At 37.6% G+C, this 24,181-nt stretch overlaps 1 protein-coding gene across 1 annotated transcript in view; it reads left to right on the forward strand.

Moving 5' to 3' along the window:
* OXCT1 (3-oxoacid CoA-transferase 1) overlaps positions 1-23,475 on the forward strand; it is a 79,962-nt gene extending 56,487 nt beyond the window's left edge. The window contains exons 14-17 of the mRNA XM_075079378.1: positions 9,320-9,409; positions 14,517-14,597; positions 16,568-16,669; positions 23,331-23,475. Of these exons, the coding sequence (XP_074935479.1) occupies positions 9,320-9,409; positions 14,517-14,597; positions 16,568-16,669; positions 23,331-23,366 (309 nt within the window). The 3' untranslated portion in view covers positions 23,367-23,475. The remainder of the gene's footprint in view (positions 1-9,319; positions 9,410-14,516; positions 14,598-16,567; positions 16,670-23,330) is intronic.
* Positions 23,476-24,181: the final 706 nt, after the last annotated feature.

Consider the following 24,181-nt stretch of genomic DNA (forward strand, 5'->3'; position numbering starts at 1 on the left):
TTCAAAAGCAAGGTATTTTCCAAAGATATTTTCCCCATATATTTAGTTGACTGTACAGAGCTTGATTCCTGTTAGCATCAATTTCCAAAGACAGGTCACAACTGGAGACTATCAGAATTATTTTTGTGGTATTTTCAACTTGCTGGTAACATCTGTGTTGAAGCAAAATGTTTTAACAGTCAAAACTGCTTCTAAAAGCTCAACTTTAGCTTTTGTGCTAGACTTAGACTGAACAAAAGCACAGCATTCACAGAAACTGCAGGCACAAATAATACTTACAATACCACACAGTGCTTTCATGGACTAGGAAATATTCACTTTTCCAGTACCTTTGTGCACTTATTACATTCTTTCAGATACTTTTTGCCATATAGAAGTTAAACTTATTTTTCTAATTATGATATTGAAATTCTTTCACTGACAGTTTTTGTGACTTGCCTTTCAAGATCTAAATTATAAAAAGAGAAAGCCATCATTTTGCATTAATAAAACAGATTAATTTATAAACATATTTCTTGAAACATTGAAGCTTAGATTGTGTTCTAAGTTTTTGTCAAAACTGTGCCAACTTACATATTCCTTCCTTCAGTCTCTATAAGATACTGAATTCAGGTTTGCATCCGTATGAGGGGTATTATTTTCCATATCTGGGATTGCTTTTTTTTGCTTATGATGGTACATTTCCATTCTGTTCAGCCCCAAATTTATGAATAACAGATATGTTTACAGAACAGGAAAGTATAAAATACAATTTTGGGTAGCTTTTATTTGTCTGTGTGTTACCTTTGGAGTGTACCTTTTTACTAGCACGTACTACATGGGTCCCTGGGACTTTCTTCTATCCGCTTTCGCCATTCTTACTAACCTTTGACTGTCTGCAAATTTTCTTTGTCGTGAGTTGTATTTACCTGTGAGTAACTATGGCTGATGACACTCATATATCCAGCCAGGAGCCTTTCCAGTCAGCAATCATTTCCCTTTGGTTACTTTGTTTTGAGATCCATTGGTCAGATAATTCTTAATCTGCTTTACTGACATGTTATTACTATTCTACAGTACAGATTCTTAAAATGGGATTAACCAGCACATAGTCATTCAGATCTTCCTGCTTTTCCTGGAAATAAGATGGTATGTTATCGTCAGTTAAGTTGAATTACGAGTGAGATGCATCTTTTTTTAAGTCACAGGATTTGTATGGGGTGATACAAAGATTGACTTTGCTGAAAGCTGATAGTGTAAGGAAACTTTAAGCTGTATTCTACTGTACCATTTTTCCTAGCTTTGTGTTTAGGTTTGGTTTAAGTATTTCTTATATGCTGTAGCTTTTCAATTCTTGGATTGATGCTGTTTGCCATTATTTCAGAGCCAAGTAAAAAATCTAAATTTCGTGTTTTGAATAAGTACCATCATGATGCTATCCTTTCTATCCCGTAAGAGCTTTATAACACCCGAGTCCTAGTGCATGCATGTATTTATGTGCACTCATTATTACAAACTGAGCTAAGGAAGGCTCATTGCAATAATTACAGCCCCTTCTTTATTCTTACCTGCTAATTTCTAATGGAGAGGAAAATCCTGTGAGTAAAGGAAGAAGAAGGTGAGAATAGTTTAAGCATGTGCAGTATATAATGCTGTTTGCTTAGGCAGAAGTTACTTCCTAAGTACTGACATTTATTGGTAGTTTTATTCCATTAAGCACTACTACTTAATGGCTTTTAGTCTTCCTCCCATTGGTATCTTTCCAATTAACAAGAGGATTTCTGGGGAGGAAAAGGAGAATGAGGTGGCAAATTTCTGAGGAGTCCCTGGGAACAGAGTGCAGCTGGAATAAGGTGGCCTAGAGAGGTTCAAGAGAAACGCTGAGGACATGGCCATGGAGTAGGGCAGACAGGCCAGAGTAGATGGGAGCTACTGCATGGAGCCATGTTTCACATTGTGAGTGAAAAACATGGTCTGTGATCTGTCTGTGTCTCTCAAGCTACTGTCAGAAATTGCTGCTAGTAGGGCAGCTTCACTGCATCTACAGAGCAGCAGCATGAGCATGCACTGTCGCAGTGGTCCTGGCTCTTGTGGCAGTTTAAGTGTCTCACTTGGGATTTTAAAAGTTGAGAGATTGACTGCACGTGCCTGTACTTGCTTTGTTTGTAGCTCCTTTCTACAGGTGACTTTTTGAGACCCTCAGAATAGAAGCATTTTATGAAACAGTTTCTGCTGCCCTTCTGGTGGCTACATCTTCCTATGAAGTACTGCTTATTTTCTACAGCCTTCCTAATGGAAGGTACATGACTCTGATTGCTGTTGTGACATGTATCAGAGGCAAGACATAGGTCAAAACAAAACACCAGAACTTCTGAAAAGATCCCCTGTGACATCAGGGTCTCTGTCTTCTTTATATGCATTTTTGAACATCCCTTAGCCATTAAACAGCACTAATAATATAACTTCTGATACAGCTGACATGCTGTACCAGCAGAAAAACCATTGAACCAATAATGGAGGAGCCCTGCAGCTGGAAGTTAATGAATCTGAAAGAGCAAAATGGATGAAATGTCTGTGACATCACATTCCAGTAGGCAGAAAGTTATTACAGATGAAAAGTATAACTATGAAGCATATGATTAAGGAGAGGGTAACATAATCAGGAGGACTACAAGGATGATGTGAGGTTATGCAGTGAGAAAAGTAGAAGGGCCAAAGCCAAACTAAAAAATGTTTCTAGAAATACATTACCAGTAAAAAGAAGGATAAGGAGAATCTCCATTCTTTATTGGATGTGGGGGGGAAACATAGTGGCAAAGGCTGAGGAGGAGGCTGAGGTACTTAATGCCTCTTTGCCTCAGTCTTTAACACTAAAACCAGTTGTTCTTGGGGTACCCAGCCCCCTGAGCTGGAAGACAGGGATGGGGAGCAGAATGAAGTCCCCATAATCCAAGGGGAAATGGTTAGCGACCTGCTACAACATTTAGACACACACAGGACTATGGGGACAGTTGGGATCCACCTAAGGGTGGACCTTTTCCTCGAGGCAGCTCTCCAGCCACCCCTCCCCAAGCCTGTAACGTTGCATGGGGTTGTTGTGACCCAAGTGCAGGACCCAGCAATTGGCCTTGCTGGATCTTATACAATTGGCCTCGGCCCAATCATCCAGCCTGTCCAGGTCCCTCTGTAGGGCCTTCCTGCCCCCCAGCAGATCGACACTTCCACCCAACTTGGTGTCATCTGCAGACATACTGAGGGTGCACTCAATCCCCTCAATGGGAGGCAGAATTTCTTTAGCTGCTATCTCAAAAATACAAGCATATGTCAAAAGACTCCTGATCTGTGGGTACAATTGTGACTACAGTATGGAACCATCACTTTCAAGTGAGACTAGTATTCTGTTGGCACTAATATTTAATTACTGTGTGCTATGCTGTGTGTTTTGGAAACGCTATGCAAAGGTAAACGGAAGTCTTAACCATCCCATTACACTGAAATACCATTCATCACTGTAAAGCAGACCCATTTCAGTGAACCATGACAGACTGTTTTGAGTTGCTCCTAAGATGCAGTTGCTCAATGAATTAATTTGAATTTCACTCAGTCATTCAAATCTGTTGCCAATGGTTATTTCAAGTTAGCTTTACAGGAGAATAAAGGAATTAAACTTGATAAACTTTCTTTGCATGTGTTTTAAGATGCCTTAATTGTCTGTTTATGGAAAGTAAAAATATAAATATAGTTAGTGCACATATTTGTCTATGCTGTATTCTAGGGAAGTATTATTAATAAATATTGCCAGCAAGTATCAGTCACTGAAGAACTTATGTTCCATTCTTTCAAAAATTTTACTTATTTTTTAATATTGCTTTTAATTTCGTATTTTATCTGGTCAGCATTCTTGAAAATCGGGTCGTTTTCTATATGGCTAAGCCGTACAACTAAATCTTTAAAGGATATCCAAAATAAAGAATATCTTCACCCTGTTGTCTATGTAGAATGTGCTCAACTTTGTTGCATTCAGCTAAATTAACTCTTTGTTGTGTTGTTGCATTATCAACTCTACTGATTCAAAAATCCCATTAATGATATCCCAGTGTTTCTTGGTAATGTTTATTCAGTCATATGCTCACAGTAAAATCTAATCCAGCTGTCACAGTTGACAGTATAATTGCAATAATTCTGTAGTTGTGCCATATAAGGACAAAAAATCAGTGGAAAATAGGACAAGGGAGTGTTTTTCAGAACACTTAATCTTTAGCTTTATCCATCTTTTTTGATAACAGTTTTCATATAGTCTTTTTCACTGAAGAAATGGAAAGTGAAATCTGGAAGAGTTGCAGTTTTTATTTTAGAAACATCTATAAATGAACCTTTCCTTTAAATAGTGGACAAGACTGTTAGCAGTGGGCAAAGCATTGTCATCTACATTTTTATGTAATTAGAGTACATTTATGCATATGTATTTTTTAATATTACATCCTGATTGGTGTATTTTTTGTACAAAGCTGAGGTGTCTAATAGACACACCCCCCTAAAGAAACAAAAAGAACCCAAACCAACCACATCTAACCCCACAACAATTTCAGGGTTTTTTTTTAAATACTTACATATGGCTCTGATGACCTTACTTGTGCTCTGTGTGTCATTTGCAGCTAGCACATCTGTGAAGATAGACAGTACCTGTATGGAGAGGGAGACCTGTGTGACTAATGTACGTTAGTAGTATATACATACTACTGCAGAGAGGGGCAGAGGAGAAGACTTTGAAGGGCTCCGAGATTCATCCGTTTGACTGCAGCATTAGTACAATTCATGGTGGTGGCGGTAGTGTCTTGTATCCACTGCATTACCTTCATTTCTGCTTTTCTCTGTGGAGTTCATACTGTTCCAGTTGCTCTGAATTTTAGTAGCTGTCCCTGGCAGAATATAATTATTTCCTTTCATAAGGAAGCTGAGACTGGCAATGGATTCTGTACCTGCTACCTAGTCCTTGTCTGTGGCTGTCAGAGACCATGCTGACATTCTTAAAATCTTTACTCTCTCATCCTAGGTAGCTTGTTCAAGGTCTTCAAGAGGGATGCCTGAAAATTCAAATTGAATGGGAAGCCTGCAGGAGGGCTGTAGTTTAAACTAGAAGCATTCATTATCTTCTGTAAGAGTTTTTGAAATAGTAGTTTTACTGAATTTGAGCATAATGTGAGCCATCTGGGTTTTTTTTATTTTATTTAATGGATGGAAAGAGAAATTTCAGACCAAACACCATTTATTTAATATAGCATTAAGGCAGTTGGCAACATGGGCAAAGACTCTTAACAGGGAAGTAGCTCAGTTCCTTTTCAAACAGGTATACATTTTACACCTTGGCTGTCCTTTGATATTCAATTTTAAATGGAGTTATTCAAGCTTTTATTTCCACCTGCGTGCTAATCCTTCAAACTCTGCATTTACCACTAATAAGTTTTCACTGTTTCTTGAACATGTCATTAGCATCTGCTTTGCTGTACGGTTGATGTGATACGTGTTTGTCTTAAAAGGTTATATTCTTTTAACTTAACCAGATCAGTTCAGATGCATTTTATCCTGTGATGTTAGGAGTAGCTATAAAATTCAGTTATGGAAGAAAACTCCTTTCCCCTGGAAATAAAGAGGAAAGGTGTAAGATACCAGCATGGATTGAAGACAATAGTGTTTGAAGGCTCCTGAGTTTTCTTCTTTTTTTCTCAGCCACATCTTTTTAGTCTGTTTGGATTTTCTTGTAAATTGTTCCTGTTTGCTATAGCATCTTTCTAGCTTGCAATACCATTGTAGAAAAACTTAACATTCTCTTGAAAAGTATCTTGACTGTCTTACCCACCTTGCCTACTCACAGGCTTCTGCTGGAATGTCACTGATTGTCTTAGGTGCCACAAGTGACCAAACTAACAGGAGGGTTTCTCTTCAGGAATTACGATTAGGCTAAATTACTTTCTCAGGCTCTTTAATGTTGTATTTTGATCACTAAAATTATGTTCAGACATGAAGACATCAGGTAAGAAAATATGTACCCTTCGCTCATATTTTTTTAAAGATGCCCCATTGCCATAATAACAAAATAACTTACTTTGCAGTAAGTAGGCTTTATAAGAAATTCTACTAATTTTGTATGGTGTGATGGCTGTGAAGAAGCAGAAGAGCTGAATATCTTGATTTTAAAAAAAAAAAATCAGGTCTGTGAATTTCTACCTCTTGCATCAGAAGATCATTTGGACTGAGACTTTGCAAGAACTGTTGATGAAGCACAGCGGGAAAAGCAGAATTGCTCCCTGCAATATAGACCTTTTATTTTAACTGAGAAGCTACAAGGAAACCGTCAGCTTGTTTCTGTCCCCTACCTAACCCTCTGTATAAATATTCCCAACATTGGACCGCCTGGGAAGCACGTGGCTAATTCAAAAAACTTGTCTCACTTCAAGCTCTTGCTGATGGAGTAGGCTTTAAAATAGTGCTTCAAATTACCCATGCTCCTCCACTGAACTAAGTCTTACCTTCTGGTTTCTTAAGCTAGCAGCACCAATGTAATTAGAAACGAAGAAAAAACATCTTAAATAAATAAATGGGGGGGAGGGGCAGGGTATGCAAAAGTTGGGCCTTACCAACATGGTAAGAAGGAGCAGGAAACTGGCAAAAGTACTTCAGCAGTTCTTTATTTGAAATACCTCCTTTTATTTTTAAATGAATTGTTTAAAACAATTTGGCTTTGTACAGGTTATTACATTACACTTAAATGCCTTATCAAGTAACCAAGAGTAAAGTTTTACTGTCTGCAATTTCCCGTTCAATCATTTTATTGAAGTGAAATATATAGTTCCCACTTCAGCTAGTACCCACCACTATAAACCCAGTTTAGGTTTTCTCAGAGATTTCACAGCAGAGGTGGCTCTTGCAAGTGGTCATCAGGAGGTGAAAATGTTCATTTTTATGAAAGACTGAATATTACATGCAAAATAGTCAAATAAAACAGTTTGACTTATGTCAGATGCAATTAAATACGCTGTTAAAATTTAAAAGAAACAGAAATTGCTTGTTGCTTGTAAATGTGTGGTGTTTATAAATATCAGGACTGTTTTGGTCTGCCTGCTTATCCTAGGCAAAAAGGAACAATATGTCTTTTGGGAATCGCCTTCTAGTCTCGAGCATTTTAATTCAAATGTAAGATGCAGCTGTTGCCTATGCCAGTATGGTGTGGGGGAAAGCGCAAGTTGTGTGAGTCTCGTGGATGCACTGAGAGCAATGTAAGGCTCTTATGCTTTGGATATTCCTCACAATAAAAGCATGTAATTATGTGGCTAGTTGGAGTTAATGCTTAACTGATTTGCTTTACCAGGCACCCTACAGTGATGAGTATGTTTGCTTGAAGAGGAGGAGCAGATGTAGTAATTTAAAGGTCCCAAGTCCTCTTCAACTTAACTTGCATTTTCCTGCTTCTGCATACACAAAGGGATGAAGTCTCTTCTCTCAGTCCTGTATGACAGCTTCTCCAGCAGTAGATTTCTTATTGTACTTCATCAGCACTTATGTCTTCAGATATTTCCTAGTTGCTCTAGGTTTTACTAGTTAATAGAACTAAAAGGCCTGGAAAATATACTAATGGCATTGCCAGGACAGGTGTATTGATAGTGTAATCCTCAGTGCAAACATATTCTGAATTACTGGGAAGATAATCCACCGTCTTCATCTACTCTGCATTATCTTGTCAATGAGTCTCTGGCAGGCAGGTGAGAGGTCATTGCAGTCTCTGTAAAGGATGGAGAATGATCTGAGCAGCGCCAGGAAGTTAGAGAACAGAGATAAATCCTCTCATCCTTTTCAGGTTTATATTTGGAAAGAAATATTTAGTACTAATGGTGATTAATGTGATTAATATTAAATATTAATCTGACCTGAGAAATTCCAAAGGGGTTGTTTATAGATATAGGAAGATGTGATTTATTCTTCATTGTGCAAAGAGTAAGAAAATGTGATATTTGTGTGTGTATTCTCCATTATGATCACGAGACCATAATGATAAAGAGACCAATAAGTTGCTGGTCTGGCAGCTTAAAGAAACAAGTCTCTTCCATATGTTTTATGTGATGAACCATAGGTACTGAAACTAGTAATCACATAGGTAATAAAAGGAAGCAGAAAAGTAAAGCTTTATACTAGGAAGCTTTGCAGTCATGTAACCATATACTTCTAGGTTTTATATATAGAATAGCACACACTGTATTACTGTCCATAATTTATTTTAATTCCAGAGAATAACCAGTCAAAAGAGAGCATACACAAAACACTTGAGACAGAAATTAATTTATTTTAATCTGTAAAATTCCTTGCCTTGTGTTTCGTACTAACCTCCCCTATCATGCAGGTGCCTTGATGTTCCACTCCCTTTTCTGCCCTCCTCAGCAGCTCTGGAGTGGTATATGAGGTTGTTGCCTTGTTTGTTTTTTGGAGTCTAGTGCTTGTCCAAAAATGACTGCTCTGCTTATACTGATACTTGTACTTATGGTCCTTTCCCATCCGAAGTGTGCCAAGTCTGTATCTCTTACCTTCCAAGGTCAGAAGCATTCATTTTAAGGTGGTGGATGCAGGCAGGGGTTGAACGCACTAGCATTACAGAAAGCAAAAACAGAGGTAGCTGAACACCAAGCCATAATACAGCTGCTGTGATAACAGGTGCAATTCTGGCACTCTTTAAGAGAGGAATGAGTCATAGAGGCAGAAAGCATTGCTTGGTTTGAGGGACAAACAGAAGTCAGTACTGATCAACATTCATTTATTTGCCCATGTTCCGAAATCACATCCACAGATATCTAAAATAGAACAAAACGATTGATTTGTGCTGATATAGGGATACGAGCCATGGCTTTCTAAACTGGCAGGTAGAGAGTGCTCAGATGTTCTTGTTGCTACATTTCATAAGCAAAGATTTTTTTTGAGGAAGTAATTATATTTTTATCAACAGGAGAGTGAACGCTTTGCTTTTATAATGTCAGAACTATTGGAGTTAAATTCATCACTTCTCAGTGTCAGGGCTTTCCTTAAGCCAGTGGTACTACTCAGATTTAAGTTACACCCCAGGGCATCAGCCATGGTAGTGCATCCTTGTTCCTCTTCTCCTTCTTCTGTTTACATCATGTAGAGCCTAGAATGAGACAGCTGTTTTCGCTCTGGTGGAGCTCTGTTGGTGTTTGAATACAACGGGGATGAAATAGGAGGATATCTTGTGCTGTCATTGCAGCCAATGTATTCTTATCTTTTTTTTTTTTTTTAATGATAGTAAAAATTATAGATTTCCATTAAAATTTAATTTTAGGGTAAGATGGTGAAAGGAATGGGGGGTGCCATGGACCTGGTATCCAGTGCGCAGACCAAAGTGGTTGTCACCATGGAGCACTCAGCCAAGGTAAGGCTCTTCCACTTCATTCTAAGTAAGTGTTTTGTGCTGTACCAAAAATAGAAGAAAAATAAAGAAGACATCTTATATTCATTCTGACAGTTTGTGAGGATTTGACAGTTTTGCTGTTAGTTATTATGGAGGTGCAACGGGGGCTAGATTAGTATGGCTCCTTTCTTCTTCTAAGTGAATCATTCACCATGGAAAAAAATGAAATATTAACCTGATGTTTAAAAGCTAGTTACTTCATGCAAATTTAATGAGCGTGGCAATTGCCAGAGCTACAGTAGATGCTACCCCAGAGCTTTTACTCTTTGTCTCAGAATAATTTGAAAAATTAGGTTCCCCATGGTTAAATACTTGTTATTTACCTTTGAAGATATTTACCTTTGAAGTTGCCAGTCAAATTGGTACTGACAGTTTAATAGAATAGATCTTTTTGGCATGATAAGATGCAGGCTGCGTTACATCATTACATGATAGAGTTTAATGTAGAGACGTCTTTGTGGGGGGAGTTTTATAGATATAAACAGTCTCCCACAAGAGGTTGTAGGAAACTTGTCATTTGAAACTTCTAAAATGGGACTGTCCAAACTATGAGAAAAATGTGCTGAAGTACAGAAATCTCTATTTTCAGGGAACTGCATTGAATGTTTAAAAAATAACTTTTTATTTAATTTTTGCATTCCTGTAATTCCAAATTTGTTATATGTCTGCATTAAGTTGTGTATTGTTCAAGATAATATCCCTATCAGAATGCATAAGGGAAAATGTAAGGAATTTGCGTGGTAAACTATAGTAAATATGTAAATATGAAAGCTAAATATATTAACAGTTGTCTGTTTTTAAAATGTGATTTGAAGAATGAATTTTCACTTTAAAAAATGTTGACAAATACAGTAGTTTCACATTTTATATTAAGTTGTGATTTCAGGGGGCACATTTTCACTAACAGGGCTGAGTCTGAGCCAATAGTTTTCACCTGCCTATGTGTAAATAAGTAAACAAAAGTAAAAAGCAAATGCACCTATATGACTTGCTTTCCTATCACAGCCTCCCAAAAACTGGATATGTGATTATCCATTTGCTCAGACACATACTTCAGGTATTAATGTGATCTGAATAAATATTTATGCTAAATTTCTAGTTGCTGTGGAATTTGCTTAAGGCTCAGAGTCCACATTAGAAGTAGTATTACTGAAATCTTTTCTCAGTACAGCGTTTGGAAGTTGCATGTTGTTCTTTTGTCAGTAGGAGTACTGAAACATGACAAAGGTGGAAGCACAGATAGGTTCACTGTTACAATAGTTCATAGACTTTTGGCATTTTGGCATATGCATTTATAACTTGGGCTCTTACATACGTGGGATGTCTGGAGTGTACTTCTGGAAAGCCAGTTATAGGCTTTCATAAATTATTTCCTCTGCTTTTGTGAGAAAACACTACAAAACTGAACTGTGTGCATGATCTTCCATTTTTTTCTTATTTTAAAATGGAGGATATTGGCATTCTTTCCTCTTACCTAGCCTCTTTTTGGGGTCTTCATACTACTTCCTGCTTGCTCAAAAGTAAAGGTGATGAAATATGGAAATCTAATGTTTGGAGGTCAAAAGCTGGTGTACAGTTTTCAGGTGCTTCTCTTTTTTTTTTTTTTTTTTATTATTATTATACACAAGCAAATACAGCACCTGTGCGACCAGTTCTGAAGGTCAGAAGCCTTTTATTGGGGTGACTGCTTCTTATGGAGCCAATTTGATATTCATGGCTTTTTAATTCTTTACACCAAAGATTTTCTCACAAATGTATTGCACCTATATCTATGCAGCAGAGAAGCGATCCTTCATCCAGCTTCAAGCCCAGTGTGCTACTGAGTGAAAGGAATGTCTGCATGTACTGTGGCAGTCTGTTGTGTTTGCTGGCTTTTTATTATAGGGACATTTTTGTCATCTTAATCTCCAATTAAATAATAACAAATCTATCATTAGATGCCAAAGTCTTCTGTAAATAAACAGCGGTCAAGATTTGATGGATGGAAATACAGTGGAAGGTTATGGGATGTATGCAGTACCTTCAGTGGACATGTTCAAGAGTTAACTGCAATAGGTAGTTCTTGCAGTTTTGTCTGATTTGTGATCTTGTGAAAGATCTTATTATGCTTTTCAAGTTTTTTTTTGTATAAGAACAGTGGCTTATTAAACATTAAAAAGTTTTCTAAGAGTTTAAAAGTGCATTCTCCTCAGCAATTGGCTGAGTGCTTGCAGTGCAGGCAAAATATAACTTACTTAATCATGAGGGTGGAACTAGTATCTGTCTTAACACTCAAATACTCAAAAAATTGTCCTCTTTTAAAACTCTGATATGTAGTATATTACATATAAAACTAAATACGTTCCGCCCTGAATTATTTACATTTTTAATTACTTAAATTTTTACATGTAATGAAAACCAAAAGGTACAGAAGACAGATGACAGAACATGAAGTGAGTTTTGGAGAAGACTCTTCAGCTTAAGAAGAGCTATTGAGGAAGGGTAATGCAGAACTACACAAAACAATAAGGGCATGAAGAAGGTAGATGCAGAATGGCTAGTCATTGCCTTATAAAAGAAGTAGGGGTAGCCAAATGAAATTAGCAACCAGCATATTTAAATCAAGAAGAAACATTTTTCACAGCCAGCTAATGAAGTTGTGGATGATCAGCAGGATGATGCAGGAGCTCAAAGAATTAAGCCTATATGAAAGGGGCTAAACTGTTTTATGAGGTTAAGTTCATCAGTGACAATTAAATAGCATTGCCCAGAAGCAGTCTCTCTAGCTCAGGAAATCTATGCATCACAGCATGTCAGGAAACAGGAGGGCATATCTGTGGAAGGGTGGCTCAATTTTTGCTGTGAGATACTTGGCAAATGGACCTTAAGTCTAATTTGTTATGGTATTAATGTATTTTTTGCTAAATTACATTTTTTTCATAACCATGAAGAAAAAAAATAGAATGTAAGGTTGTTATTTAATCTCTAAACAGTCACTGTGCATCTGTACCAAGTCTGCTAAATACTGCTTAAGGGAAATAAAAGTCAAGTTCTTACCCCCATACCATCGTTGACATGTTTTGCAAAACATAGTAAAGTGATGGCTGGTAATTGTTCCATGTTGTGAAATGAGTTGTCTACACCATTCAGGAAAAGAGAATGGAAGCTAGTTCTAATCACTTGATTTGGATGTGACTGAAACATGGAGCACTGAATTTAAAACTATAATTGTGAATAGTTTCGATTTTAATGTGTTCCGGAAGATTAAGGATACTTTTGTACTTCTACAGCAGAATTTTTTACTTAAAGCAGTCTGAAGCACCTTATTGTTTTTTGTATGTACACAATAGTCTTTTCCTTTATCTGAAGAAATCCCATATAAACTCAGACGATAAACACTCGTGCAGTTCCATTTAGATTCCTATTCTGATAGTGCCCTCAATGGATGTCTTCCAAAAGTTGCCTTTAATGCTAACTGGTAATAAAATAATCTTCAGCTCAAGAGTTAAGAGGCAGGAATTTATCAGTTCTCAGGGTCAGAGGAGCCATTCAGGTGGTCACCTCTGAAAGTCCATGCATTTCCATTTCAATTGGATACCAAGAAGAGACACTTGGTTTCATATTGCTGAGAAATATACCTGATATGTTACTGAAGGTATTACAAATAGCACAGATTAATCTTGGCTCTTAGGCAAAAGGCACGGGAAGGTCCTCAAGATGGACAAAATACAAATAGATCAGTTGAAAGTAACACTGTTGCAAGTCATTATTTTCATTAAGAGTGAGTGAGTTTCATCAGAGTAGTTGCCTTGATACCAGATGTAGATCTTGCCAGTACAATTAGAATTAGAATTAAGAAATAGTTCTTCATAGCACAAGATAAATTCAAGAGCAAATGGATTGCTGATTTTGTTGGGAGTCAAACTGGCTGAGAGGTCATTCCTGAGTTTATATGAAGCCTTAAGGCAAACTGATGATTGTAAACTTAAAAAGTATTGAGTTCAGATGGTTAAATGAGACATGCAATAGTCTGAGAGTTTTGAAATATGTAACTGAAAATTTATAATTAGTGAAAAAGTAAAAGCATGTGATAATAGGAGAAATGTGCACTTAATGCTACCTCCAAACGCCTACAAATACTGACTAAAAATGTAGTGATCCACCTCTTTTATATCCATTCAGAGCTCGTGAAGCCTACATTCATTTAGCAGGATCTAAAGCCATTTGTGAACTCTATTAAAAAATTGAAGAAGAAAAGAAGGTAGGAGGGGGAAGAGAAGGGAAAACAAAAAAAAAATTCATCACCCAAACCTTACCTGCCAAGCTTCATGTCTTCTCATTAGTTAATCTTTTTTCCAGGATTTAGAATAGCTGGTGTTTGATGCCCCAGAAAAGGAAGTGCCTTAAAGTAAATCTTATTTTCTATAAATACATTCTACTATATTTGCATCCTAATTTGTTCTGTCTAAAACAGAGATAATGTAACTTCTTTGTAGCACTGGAAGATGAGGGTATTTACTCATCTCTTGGTCTGCTTTTGGGCTTTCCTGGAGAGATGGAGGGAACAGGAATTCAGTGTGGGTATAGAAGCTGGATTTACTATTTTCAGAGCATGACTATGCACTTGAGCCCTGGGCATTGGAAGTGCCTCCCTCTATGACTGATGCTATACATATTGTTTGTGATAAAATATTAAGACAGAGAAATGTCATGCCCACAATGCCTTTCCCTAGTTTTTGTCCTTTATGTGTCATCAGTGTGGTCCAATGTATCTCTTATCCTCACTGTGCAGCAGGAAAGACAAATTATTAAACAGAAGTATGCAGAACTTCCAAACTCAGGAGCCCAGTCAGTGGTACAGTGAGATTCTTATTAATCATCTCCCTGTATCTGGGATTTAAGTAGTAACTGTTCCACATTGCCAGAGATGTAATCTGCCATAGAAGTGAATTGAAAGAGGGTTCTGAGAACAGTGAATGTTTCAATAACACTGAATGACTACAGCTGTGATTTTCATGTACATATTTGAATTCTGAGTAAGTTGTGTTGTGTTGAAAATTAATGTTTGTCTGTATATTGTTAAACACAGGGCAATGTCCATAAAATCTTGGAAAAATGCAGTTTACCACTTACTGGGAAACAATGTGTAAACCGCATCATTACAGAGAAGGTAAAGTACTTTTCTTGAATCCTTGTCAATACTTCCCTCTTCTCTCCCTAAGAAAGGACACTCAGTAAAAGTAGAAAAGCATAGTAAAAATGAAGAATATGTTCAGTATCTGTTGCCAATGAAGGGCAAAGATTCCCTTGGAGTTCAGTCCAGATGTCTGGGGATCGTATTTTCCCTTTTGAAGTTTTTGCCATTGAATCTAGCATACTGAACCATACTCTTAGAGACCTTCAGAACAAAAATGCTATGCATGAGAAGTATACAAAGTGTGTAAGTACTTATTTTGACCAAAGTATTCCTGAAAATTTGCCATGCAAGATCCAAATCCTCAAATACAGATGTAAACACAGCTCTTTTTTTTTCCATCAGAGCAACAACTGTGTAGCACCCATGTCAGACAATTGGCATCTTCCTTTGTGTATACTACAGACTTTTCCAGAGAAACACAAACTGTAGCTGTAGCAGGGCTTTAATTCTTTTGTCCTTACTTGATTCCATTTGTGAAGCAATTTACTCTCCAGTGCAGGTACATGTGAGCATCTGATACTGCTGCTGCTCTGAGTACATTAGTGGATCTTTTCAGCAAAGGATAAGTCACTTAAGGTTTTTGCTGTAATCATACTCCTTTCATTATCAGTGTTCACATTTTTAAGGGCTTAGAGTAGTTCCTCTGTGGGCCGTCTATCATACTAAGTAGAATGCATCAAAGGTGCTGATGTAGAATTTTGCTTTCTCCTGGTGGTATATTGGTACTGTAATTTAAGGGGTTTTTTTGTCCACAAAGTAAGGGAAAATAGATGAAAATGTGGAAGTTTTTCCAGTCTTCTACTAACTGACCGCATACAAATGTAAGGTACAAAAACATGAGAGTGAACAAGGACTGATAGAAAATAAACAAAAGCAGAAATTTCTCTAAGAGTCACCACTTGTCAGATCTGGTTGCTTTATTAGGAGATGATGCAAATGTACAACAAATTTTGTTTCCACACTAGCTTCCCAGTATGTATGTTCCTTATGCCCAGCTTCTCGTTTGAGACTTAGAGGAGCTATCATTTTGCTACCATTTTACGGTCCCATAAATCAGTCTCATGTGCCCAGAGGACAACTGAACTTCAGTACACTTCTGTGATGAGCCTATGACTTTACTTTCATTTCAAGTTCAGTCTTCACTGGTCTTTTGCTAATGACTTTTTTTATTAAGGAAAATTACTATAGACCTTATGGTTACCCTGGCAACTAGCTTGCAACCTGTGTATCTCCCTCTGGTAGGCACCATTAAAGTGCACATTGTTTTACAGGTGTTTTTATTTTATGTGCTTGTGAGCCTTGAAAGTGGAAAGCATATTGTATGAAGATGTAAGGAAGAACAGCCTTTACTCCTTCAGCCACTTCCTCCCAGTCTTTCTATTAAAAGTACAACAAATCTTGTCTTTCACTGCTAGTTTCTGAAAATACTAAAATTTGCACTGGGTGTACAATAGCTGTTAGAGAAGTTTTTAGTCTGACAAAGGTGTTCAACCGCTCGGTACCTCTGTACTGGCCTTAAAATGAAATAGAAGAGTGAGGGAGACATTGTGTTTTCCTGTTTTCCTTCATGATCTCTTGTGAGCATTGTCTTGCAGCAAAGAACATCTCATCCCTTTCCTTTGGACCTCCCAATTCTCACCAGATTGGAGCAGGAGGCATAGTCCTCATTTTATGCAATGAAGAACAGTTGCACATTTTTCCCACAAAACTAACGTATTCAGCTCATATTTTAGATTCTTTTGGGTACAAATAAATGTAGCAGAAATCTTTATTGGTCAGTCAGAAAAGTGTAAAGTGAACCTAATTGATAACAGCATCATCTGTTACTGAGGGAAGACTACCTACTTCAGCACACCATTTTGTGGTGGAATTTTACAATATTACTACTTACATTTTCTGCTTTGATAATAAAAAATTAATTGTGTGCTATCTGAACCTGACAGGCTGTGTTTGATGTGGACAAGAAGAAGGGATTGACCCTTGTGGAAATCTGGGAAGGACTGACAGTGGATGATATCAAGAAAAGTACTGGCTGCGACTTCACAGTAAGTCATTTCACAAACAAATATAGTTATTCTGGTGTCAGAACAAATATTCTCTACAAACACTCACCACATGAGGACTTGCAGAGGCAGTAGGTTTCATCCTTATAGGTGAGGGCTGGGTAGATTACCTGTGGGATTTACAATGAAAATAAGATTATTTAGGACAAATCTAGTATGATTATATTGGAAGCATTAGAAACTAGGAAAAACCGAAGAGATGGAGGAATGACTAAGGGTAAAAGGGCACTGTGGAAAGGGAACTTTTATGATGCTTCGAAGAGGGAAGCTGATTCATATCTGAGATGTAGATGAATATTTAGTTTTACACAGTATAAATTAGGTAAACTAACTCTTTGCTGCTAAGTTTTCATGCTATCTTTAGGTGGGGTTGAGTCTTCTCCGCTCTGTGTTACTAGTGCCAATCAATTAAATGCTGTACTGTTGGTATCTTTGCTTTTTCTCTCCCATTGTCTTGTATGAATGAAACGTATGCTCTGCATTAATCCAGAAAGCCGCTGCCTTTTTACCTTCACATTCATTCTTAAGTCTCACTTAATACTAAGACAAAACTGGCTTATTAAAGGGAAGTGTACCACACTAGATTGTAACTTACTGCGTATGTGTGGTTGATAACATATAGTTTCTTCGTGGTCTTCTCCTACATGAACATTACGAAAATTTTTCTTCTGTGTTGTGAAGTCTTTTGGGGCAGGTCAGCCCTCATTTGATGAGAACAGTGAGAATGACAGTATACAAACTGTGCTGTAAAAATAGTTGGGGAATATTTGGTGATGAAGTGCAATACTCTTCCTCTTGGCAGAGTTTCATACAGGGCTAGGGCACATAACTGAAAGATTGCAGAGCAGTTAGTACATGAAAGAGTTTGTTATTAAGGCTTTGAGCATACTACTGGCAGTAAGTAAAACTTCTGAGCAATAAGCCTGTGGAATTTCATTCATTTCCTGCATCCATAGGGTCCATTTCTGAGAACTAAATATGATAGTGTATGTTTTTTCTTGTGGAGTTTTAAGTATTTTAAGTAAAGAGCTGTTCACTTCTGAAAATACATTTGTTCATCTGAGAAAAATTGTTTGGTTGGAGACAAATGACCTGCAACTGCAGTGTGCATTAAACTGCTACAAAATCACTTTGCTCCATTATTAATTTTCCATGTAACATTTTATGAAAGTTGTTATTATTTTTTAATTTAAAGTGGGAGCAACCTTCGATATTCAGCAATTCTGTGTGCAAAAAAAAAATATTCATTCAGCTTCTGACTGTGATTTAGGAAAAAATGATAAATTTTTTAAAATAGCAATAATGTCAGGTCTTCTGTTTCTTTGGCTGATCAGCCTGTCAAACAACTAGCATCCAAAATTAAAAACATAAAAACGACCTGGTAGGTTTGTATCTATTGCAGTCAGTCACTTTGTTTTGTTCTTGCATATTTAATTTGGGGATTAACTTCATGACGAATTTGAAGGTGCCATGTTTAGTAAGCATTTAAATACACTGAAACTGTAGGAAAGGAATTTTCTTGCCAGATACAGTCCTTACATGCTTCAAACATGCTTGTTTGGAAGGAGCGGTGTCTTTTTGGTTCAGGTGACCAATATATATCTCTATTTAATTGAGCATGTGTTACCCAAAGTAAAGTCCAATAGCTTGTGCTCAAGGCAATGAAAGCAGAAGCAACCAGAGAATTCAGAGAAAGAAGTGATCAGCTTAAAATGATGGGCTATGAGATTAAGTTTTGCAGCAGCATGGTGGATATGAAAGAACAAACTATTAGGACCAAAGAAAAGATAGCATGACCCACTGTCCCTTAGTGCTTTCCCGTAAATGTTACAAAGCAGTGGTATAAATTTTGAATCTTTAGGATAGCCTGAAGTTAGCAGCTGTGAGAGGTATTCCAACAACCCACTGTCTGGGTCCCTGGGATTTGTCTCACTGGGATCAGGAAGGGACACTTCACAGGCACCATTTCCTAGTTCTCCTGAAGGCAAATTCCAGCGCAGTCTGCTCTGTACAGCTGCTGTAGTCATGCATGAAATCATGAGCTGCACTAAAGATGCTGTGGGCATGAAAAATGTAGATGCTGCTTGGTTTATGCATTTTCATATATTTATGTTGAAGGCATGTGGCTTGCATAAATGCTGGCAAAGCAGTGCTTGCTTGCAAAGCGTGTACCTCTACCAAGGAATGCGCAGAGGTCAGTGTTACCTACTGACTGATAGTTCCAAAAATGACTGAGACCTCTGTAGGGCTGCAGAAGGCAAGCATGATCCATCCACAGTGATTTGTTTATTAAAGCTGTGGCGTGGCAGAGCACTAGCTCTTCCTTTTTTTTTTGTTTGTGTTTTGTTTGGTTTGGTTTGGTTTGGTTTGGTTTTTTTCCCCTCCTCTAAATAATGTTTCCACGCCACATTGACTGAGTCCCCCTGTCATTGAAATTCTTATTGAAACTTCCGTTGACATCTGTGACAGCAAGACTGGGCCACTGTTGCATAATATTGGATCCTTGATGGCCCGATTTTCTTATACAGAAAACACCTACAGCTCCTCTGCTTAGTTTTGAAGTTCAGAGGCATTTGTTCAGAAAGCAGCACCCTCAGTCCTTTTTTCCACATTTCAAGACTCTGCCTCAGGCTTCCTTGCAGGAGTAACAGTTGTGCTTGTGATTATTTATGTTCACTGAATGAGACATCTTGTTCTTGTTTATATTGGTGACAGGAGCTTTAGTGATATTGTATTGCTACAGTAAAAGCATTTTTGGATCATACGTTTTGCTAGTTTGAAGCAGAAATAATGGGTGGAAAATGAGGAGCTGACCCTTTTCTAGCAGCTTTTTTCAGTGAACGTTCTGCACTAAAACAAACATCCCTTTGGGTTCATTACAAGTGAGATTTTAAGGGATGGCTGTACCTTTGTATGCAACTATCTCTGCCAGTGCAGACTATTCCTTTTTGGAGAGGAGAACTTTATAGCCTTTCTGGCTTTCTTTGAGACACATTTGGGTGTTCCGCAACATTTTCACAGCCTGCTTACTGACTTGGAAAAACATCTCCTAAAGGACATTTACAACAACAAAATGTCAAAGAAAACATGATTCAGAATCAACAATCTTCATTATAGACTGGCATCATATAAAAAATAAACAGTTCACTCTTGATTTTACTGTGGTGTGAAGAAAAAGTGTTGGCTTATCTTGTGTGGTTAAATCAGATTTGCTGTAGCCTAGCATATGGATCACCTTGGCACGTGATCTGTTCGGGCTTGTGGTGGTTTATATCATTGATGAGACCATGAGAGAAGAGACTGAGAACTATACTTCTGCAGATGTATTTCATTATAAAAATAATCAGGATAAGTCTGCCTAGGTAAAAAATTCCCCATGCCCCCCCCCTTTTTTTTTTTTTATTTGCTTAATGTAAAAGCTCAGTTTTACAAGATGTTCTTCAAAGATAACATGGAGTTTTGGAAAAGCATCTGCCAAGGAAACATTACATGGTTGAATAGCAATTGACTAGTGTATGTTTAAAAAGAAATTGACTGTCCAAGTTCAAGCCAGTGAGTACAAAATAATAGAGGATACAGTTTTTATTTCCTGGAGGTACATTCTCCTTTGAGGAAATGAGCTGTTGCAGGATTGAGTCCGTTTTTGAATGGATGTTGTGTTTATTCCTGATCAATCTTCCCCACTGCAGAAGTGACGTTAGGAACAGGTTTTTGTACAAAAGTTGATGTTGGAATTGTGGTTTGATTTTACCTGCAGCTTCAAATAATTTAGGAATTAATAAGGGATATGCAGCTTTTATTATGTTAACAAATACGATAACAGTGGTTGTTATAAACTGCTTGCTATAAAGAAACACAATGAAATAAGCATAGGGCTGTTTGTGTAGCTGGAAAAGGTAGTTTGGTGTTGGAAATTGGAGAGTCAACAAGCTCAAATTGCAGGGAGTCCCTGAGGCCGCATGTCCTCGTACCAGTTCAGAGGCTGCGTACAGACTGCCCAGGCAGACTGCTCCCAGTACACCTATGTTGAACACTACACCTGTTCAGCATTAGCAAAGTGTTTTGAAGGTTCCAAGATAAGCTGTTCTTCCTGTAAGTGAAATAATGTTAAGAATGTGTTGCTTAGAAGGTACTGTAAGAAAGTAGCAACTCTGCGGCTGTGTACTGTAAAATAGTCTTCATTAAACATGTTCAGCTCTTACCAAATGCTGTGCTGTTAGCACGGGGTGATACTGAATTGACTGACTCTACTGGGATTTAAAGCAGTGGACTCAGGGGGCTTTCTGCATTTCAGACTTGATTACTCTTTATTTTCCAAGCACAAACCATCATTTTTGTTACATTTGCATTTTTCTGCTTATTTAATCACATTTATTTAGAGCAAACAGTTGTATTTGGGTCCAGTTCTGAGCAGAGCTGGGCTCTCACCACGTCTGTTATCTTCAGTAGGCATTGTGGCACTTCAGCACTCATGGGATCAGACCCTTTCTGAAGCAGATAGTGGTACACACAAATGACAGCTGTTAGCATCAGATGTGCAGACATTACATTTAACAAAATATGTTCATTCAAATGTAAAACACTCAAGGTTTTGATGGCACCAAAATCTACGACAGGAGAAAAACAATATCTCCTCCAGTAATTGTCTTTTGTCATTATTTGCAGAATACAGATTTTAATGGTGCTTCCAGGTTTTGCCTCTACTTCAATGGAACCGTCCCTGGGTGAGGCAGAAATAGGCCCAAATTAAATAAGGCACACAGGTACTTGGAGTCAGAAATGTTGAAAGATTTCTGGAACTAGTTCAGGAATGCTGGTGCACTCAGCATTTCTCCAGCTGTTCTACACTTCACCTATTACATCTATTTATTATCCTAGTTCACACACAACTTTGAAAAATCAATGAACAGTTTCCATCCACTGAAAACATTTCATTAGCATTTGATAAAGTAAACACATTCTTCATGAGCTCAGTTTTCTTTGGTGGCTATTCTCAAAAGGTTATAAATGATTATATATAGTGGCTGGAGGAAGGATAATGTAGAAATCTAATTGGTATAGGAAATACAGCCCTGTACCTCTAAAAGAAAGAGTCCTTAATGCTTGGAAAGGCCCTTATATATCATTCCTTCATGAGTTAGCTTGTTCAGTACTGTTAAGTGAAAAAGATGGGATAAGGAGGCAGAAGGAATGCAGTATGTGATGTTTCAGTGGGACACGTTAATTAACTAGGAGCCAGATTATCTGTGGAGCTGTTTTTCATCCTGAGCAAATAAGATCACCTGAGTTACTTTTGATCTCCATTTTGGGGCACCTGTTTAAATAGAGCTGGGGACAGGAGATATTTGAAGAGGCTTGGATATTCTGTAGAGGGCTTTTGTCAAGGTTCAGCCTGCGAAAGTTGGGGTTCAGGCAAATGTTAACTGTTGCTAGTCTTCAAAGTCTCTGTATTGTTCCCATTTACACCTTCTTTCCTCATCTAATTTCCTCTATAGGCTTACTGTGGCTTATTTTTGGTCTGCTGGATATCTTACAATATCAGCAATTGATTTTTATGAGTGTATGGAATTAAAACAATAGAATACATAAGTGTGTCCTCACACAAAAATGAATGTGAAGGGAAAAAGGCAAGTTTAAAAAGAAAAGGTTAAATTAGAAGTATTAAACTATATCATCAAACAAATCAAATGAATGTGAATGGAAAAAGGCAATTTTTAAAAAAATAGGTAAAATTAGAAGTATTGAATTTTTCATCAAGCAATGAAATCAAATGTATACATATACTGTGGGTACAATATGTGTATAATATAGGTCTGCATTTGATTGTATATCCCCTGCTAATACACATGCTCCAAACCTCAGTTGACTACTCCTGCACAGACCCAGCATTGACAGACAGCATCCTGTCTGCTGGTAGGTGGGGAGGAAAAGCAAAATTAACTTGGCTATTGAGCAAAGAAGGGAAATAATAGTTTAAGATTCCTTGTCATGCTTGTTTTAATACTGAAGTGATGATTCAATCATATATTGAATATAATCTGTTTTGTTGCCTCTGCACCATTCAGTGTATTGATGCGTGAATGCAAGTGGCTTAGAAGGCGATGGCTGAAGCTGTTGCCCATCTGCAGCTATGTCTGCTATTGCTGTTCATGGCAAGTGCAGCCCCACTGTATGCAAACTATGACCATTTACGGGCCAGAGCATTAACTAAGCCATGGCCTATTTTTGAGATATGTTCATCCACCGTCCTGTATGCTGTATAATTGAGGAGCTGCTTCACCTGATTTCAGCTGTCCCTTCTGTGGGCATTGAAAGCCATCCAAGATGACCATGCAGTTTGCAGGGCCAAGTACATGTTCAGCTGTCCAAGTTTAATCTGCTTGCATTCTCAGATCAATAATCCAGCTCAAAAGAAATGAAGTTTACATGCGGGATACTAGCACCACACATATCTTGTATTCCTGCATCAGAAAATTTAGTTGTGGGAGTGTTTATCTCTGAAATACTGCAGATAAATCAGTTTAAATAAATACAGTGTCTCTAGTCTTCAGTGGCACATAGTTGATAGAGATGGAAGTGAATGGTGGGTTGTACTGCTGTATCTGTATGCCAACTGTTGTGTTTTTTCCCTCCTTTTTGCTAGGTTTCGCCAAAACTAATACCAATGAGGCAGATTTAAACATGAAATACAGACTGGGCTTAACTTGCCAGGAGGCTTGTTTCCAAATGGGAGCTCAGTGAAGAGAAATTGATGGCTGTTTTGCAAATTTACTCTTTTTTTTTTTTTTTTTTTTTTTAAAGAGCTTTGTAGGTAGTTTCCAGATAGTTAAACTCAGGCTGTGACTATGAGCCTGAATTTTATTTCACTTTCCTAACATTACCAATTTTAATGTCAGGGTGAATTTATTCCCTAAATTTGAATAATATTATACTAAAATGTTAATGAACATTGCCCAAAAAATGCCTTGTATTCTTTCTGCCAAATACTACATTTTTTGCACAGATTCAGAAAATGACCATGCAAAACTTGTGGTTGCCTCTGCTTTTCCTGATATCATTAAACTTAAAAGTCACTCCCTGGCTCTGGAACTACAGCACTTACCATGTCCATTCTCCTGAGGTGTGGGGTTTTTTTCTGGAGCAGACTATAGCTAATGTACACAGCTAGAAAGAGACATCAGAAATATGGACTTAGCTTTTCCTGAAGCTTTTAATGAGTCTGTGACAAAACTGTTTATACTGCTGGAAATAACTGAGTCCTTATGCCTGAATATGTCTGGTTTCCACAGTGTGTGTCTGTTGGCATTAAGAACCCTACATCTCCCAAAATCCAACTCTGACCCCTTGTGTTTAAATCATACAAACTAGAATGGGGCTAGTATGAAGGAGAAAGATTAAAAAGTCTCCATCCCCATGCAGGCAACTAGTAGCTGCGCAAATGTCCTGTGTGAACCAGTCTTATTCTCCAGATATAATCCTTATTCCCAGCCCCGA

Source organism: Phalacrocorax aristotelis, chromosome Z (genome assembly GCF_949628215.1).
Source record: "Phalacrocorax aristotelis chromosome Z, bGulAri2.1, whole genome shotgun sequence".
In the NCBI taxonomy this organism is placed as follows: Eukaryota; Metazoa; Chordata; class Aves; order Suliformes; family Phalacrocoracidae; genus Phalacrocorax; species Phalacrocorax aristotelis.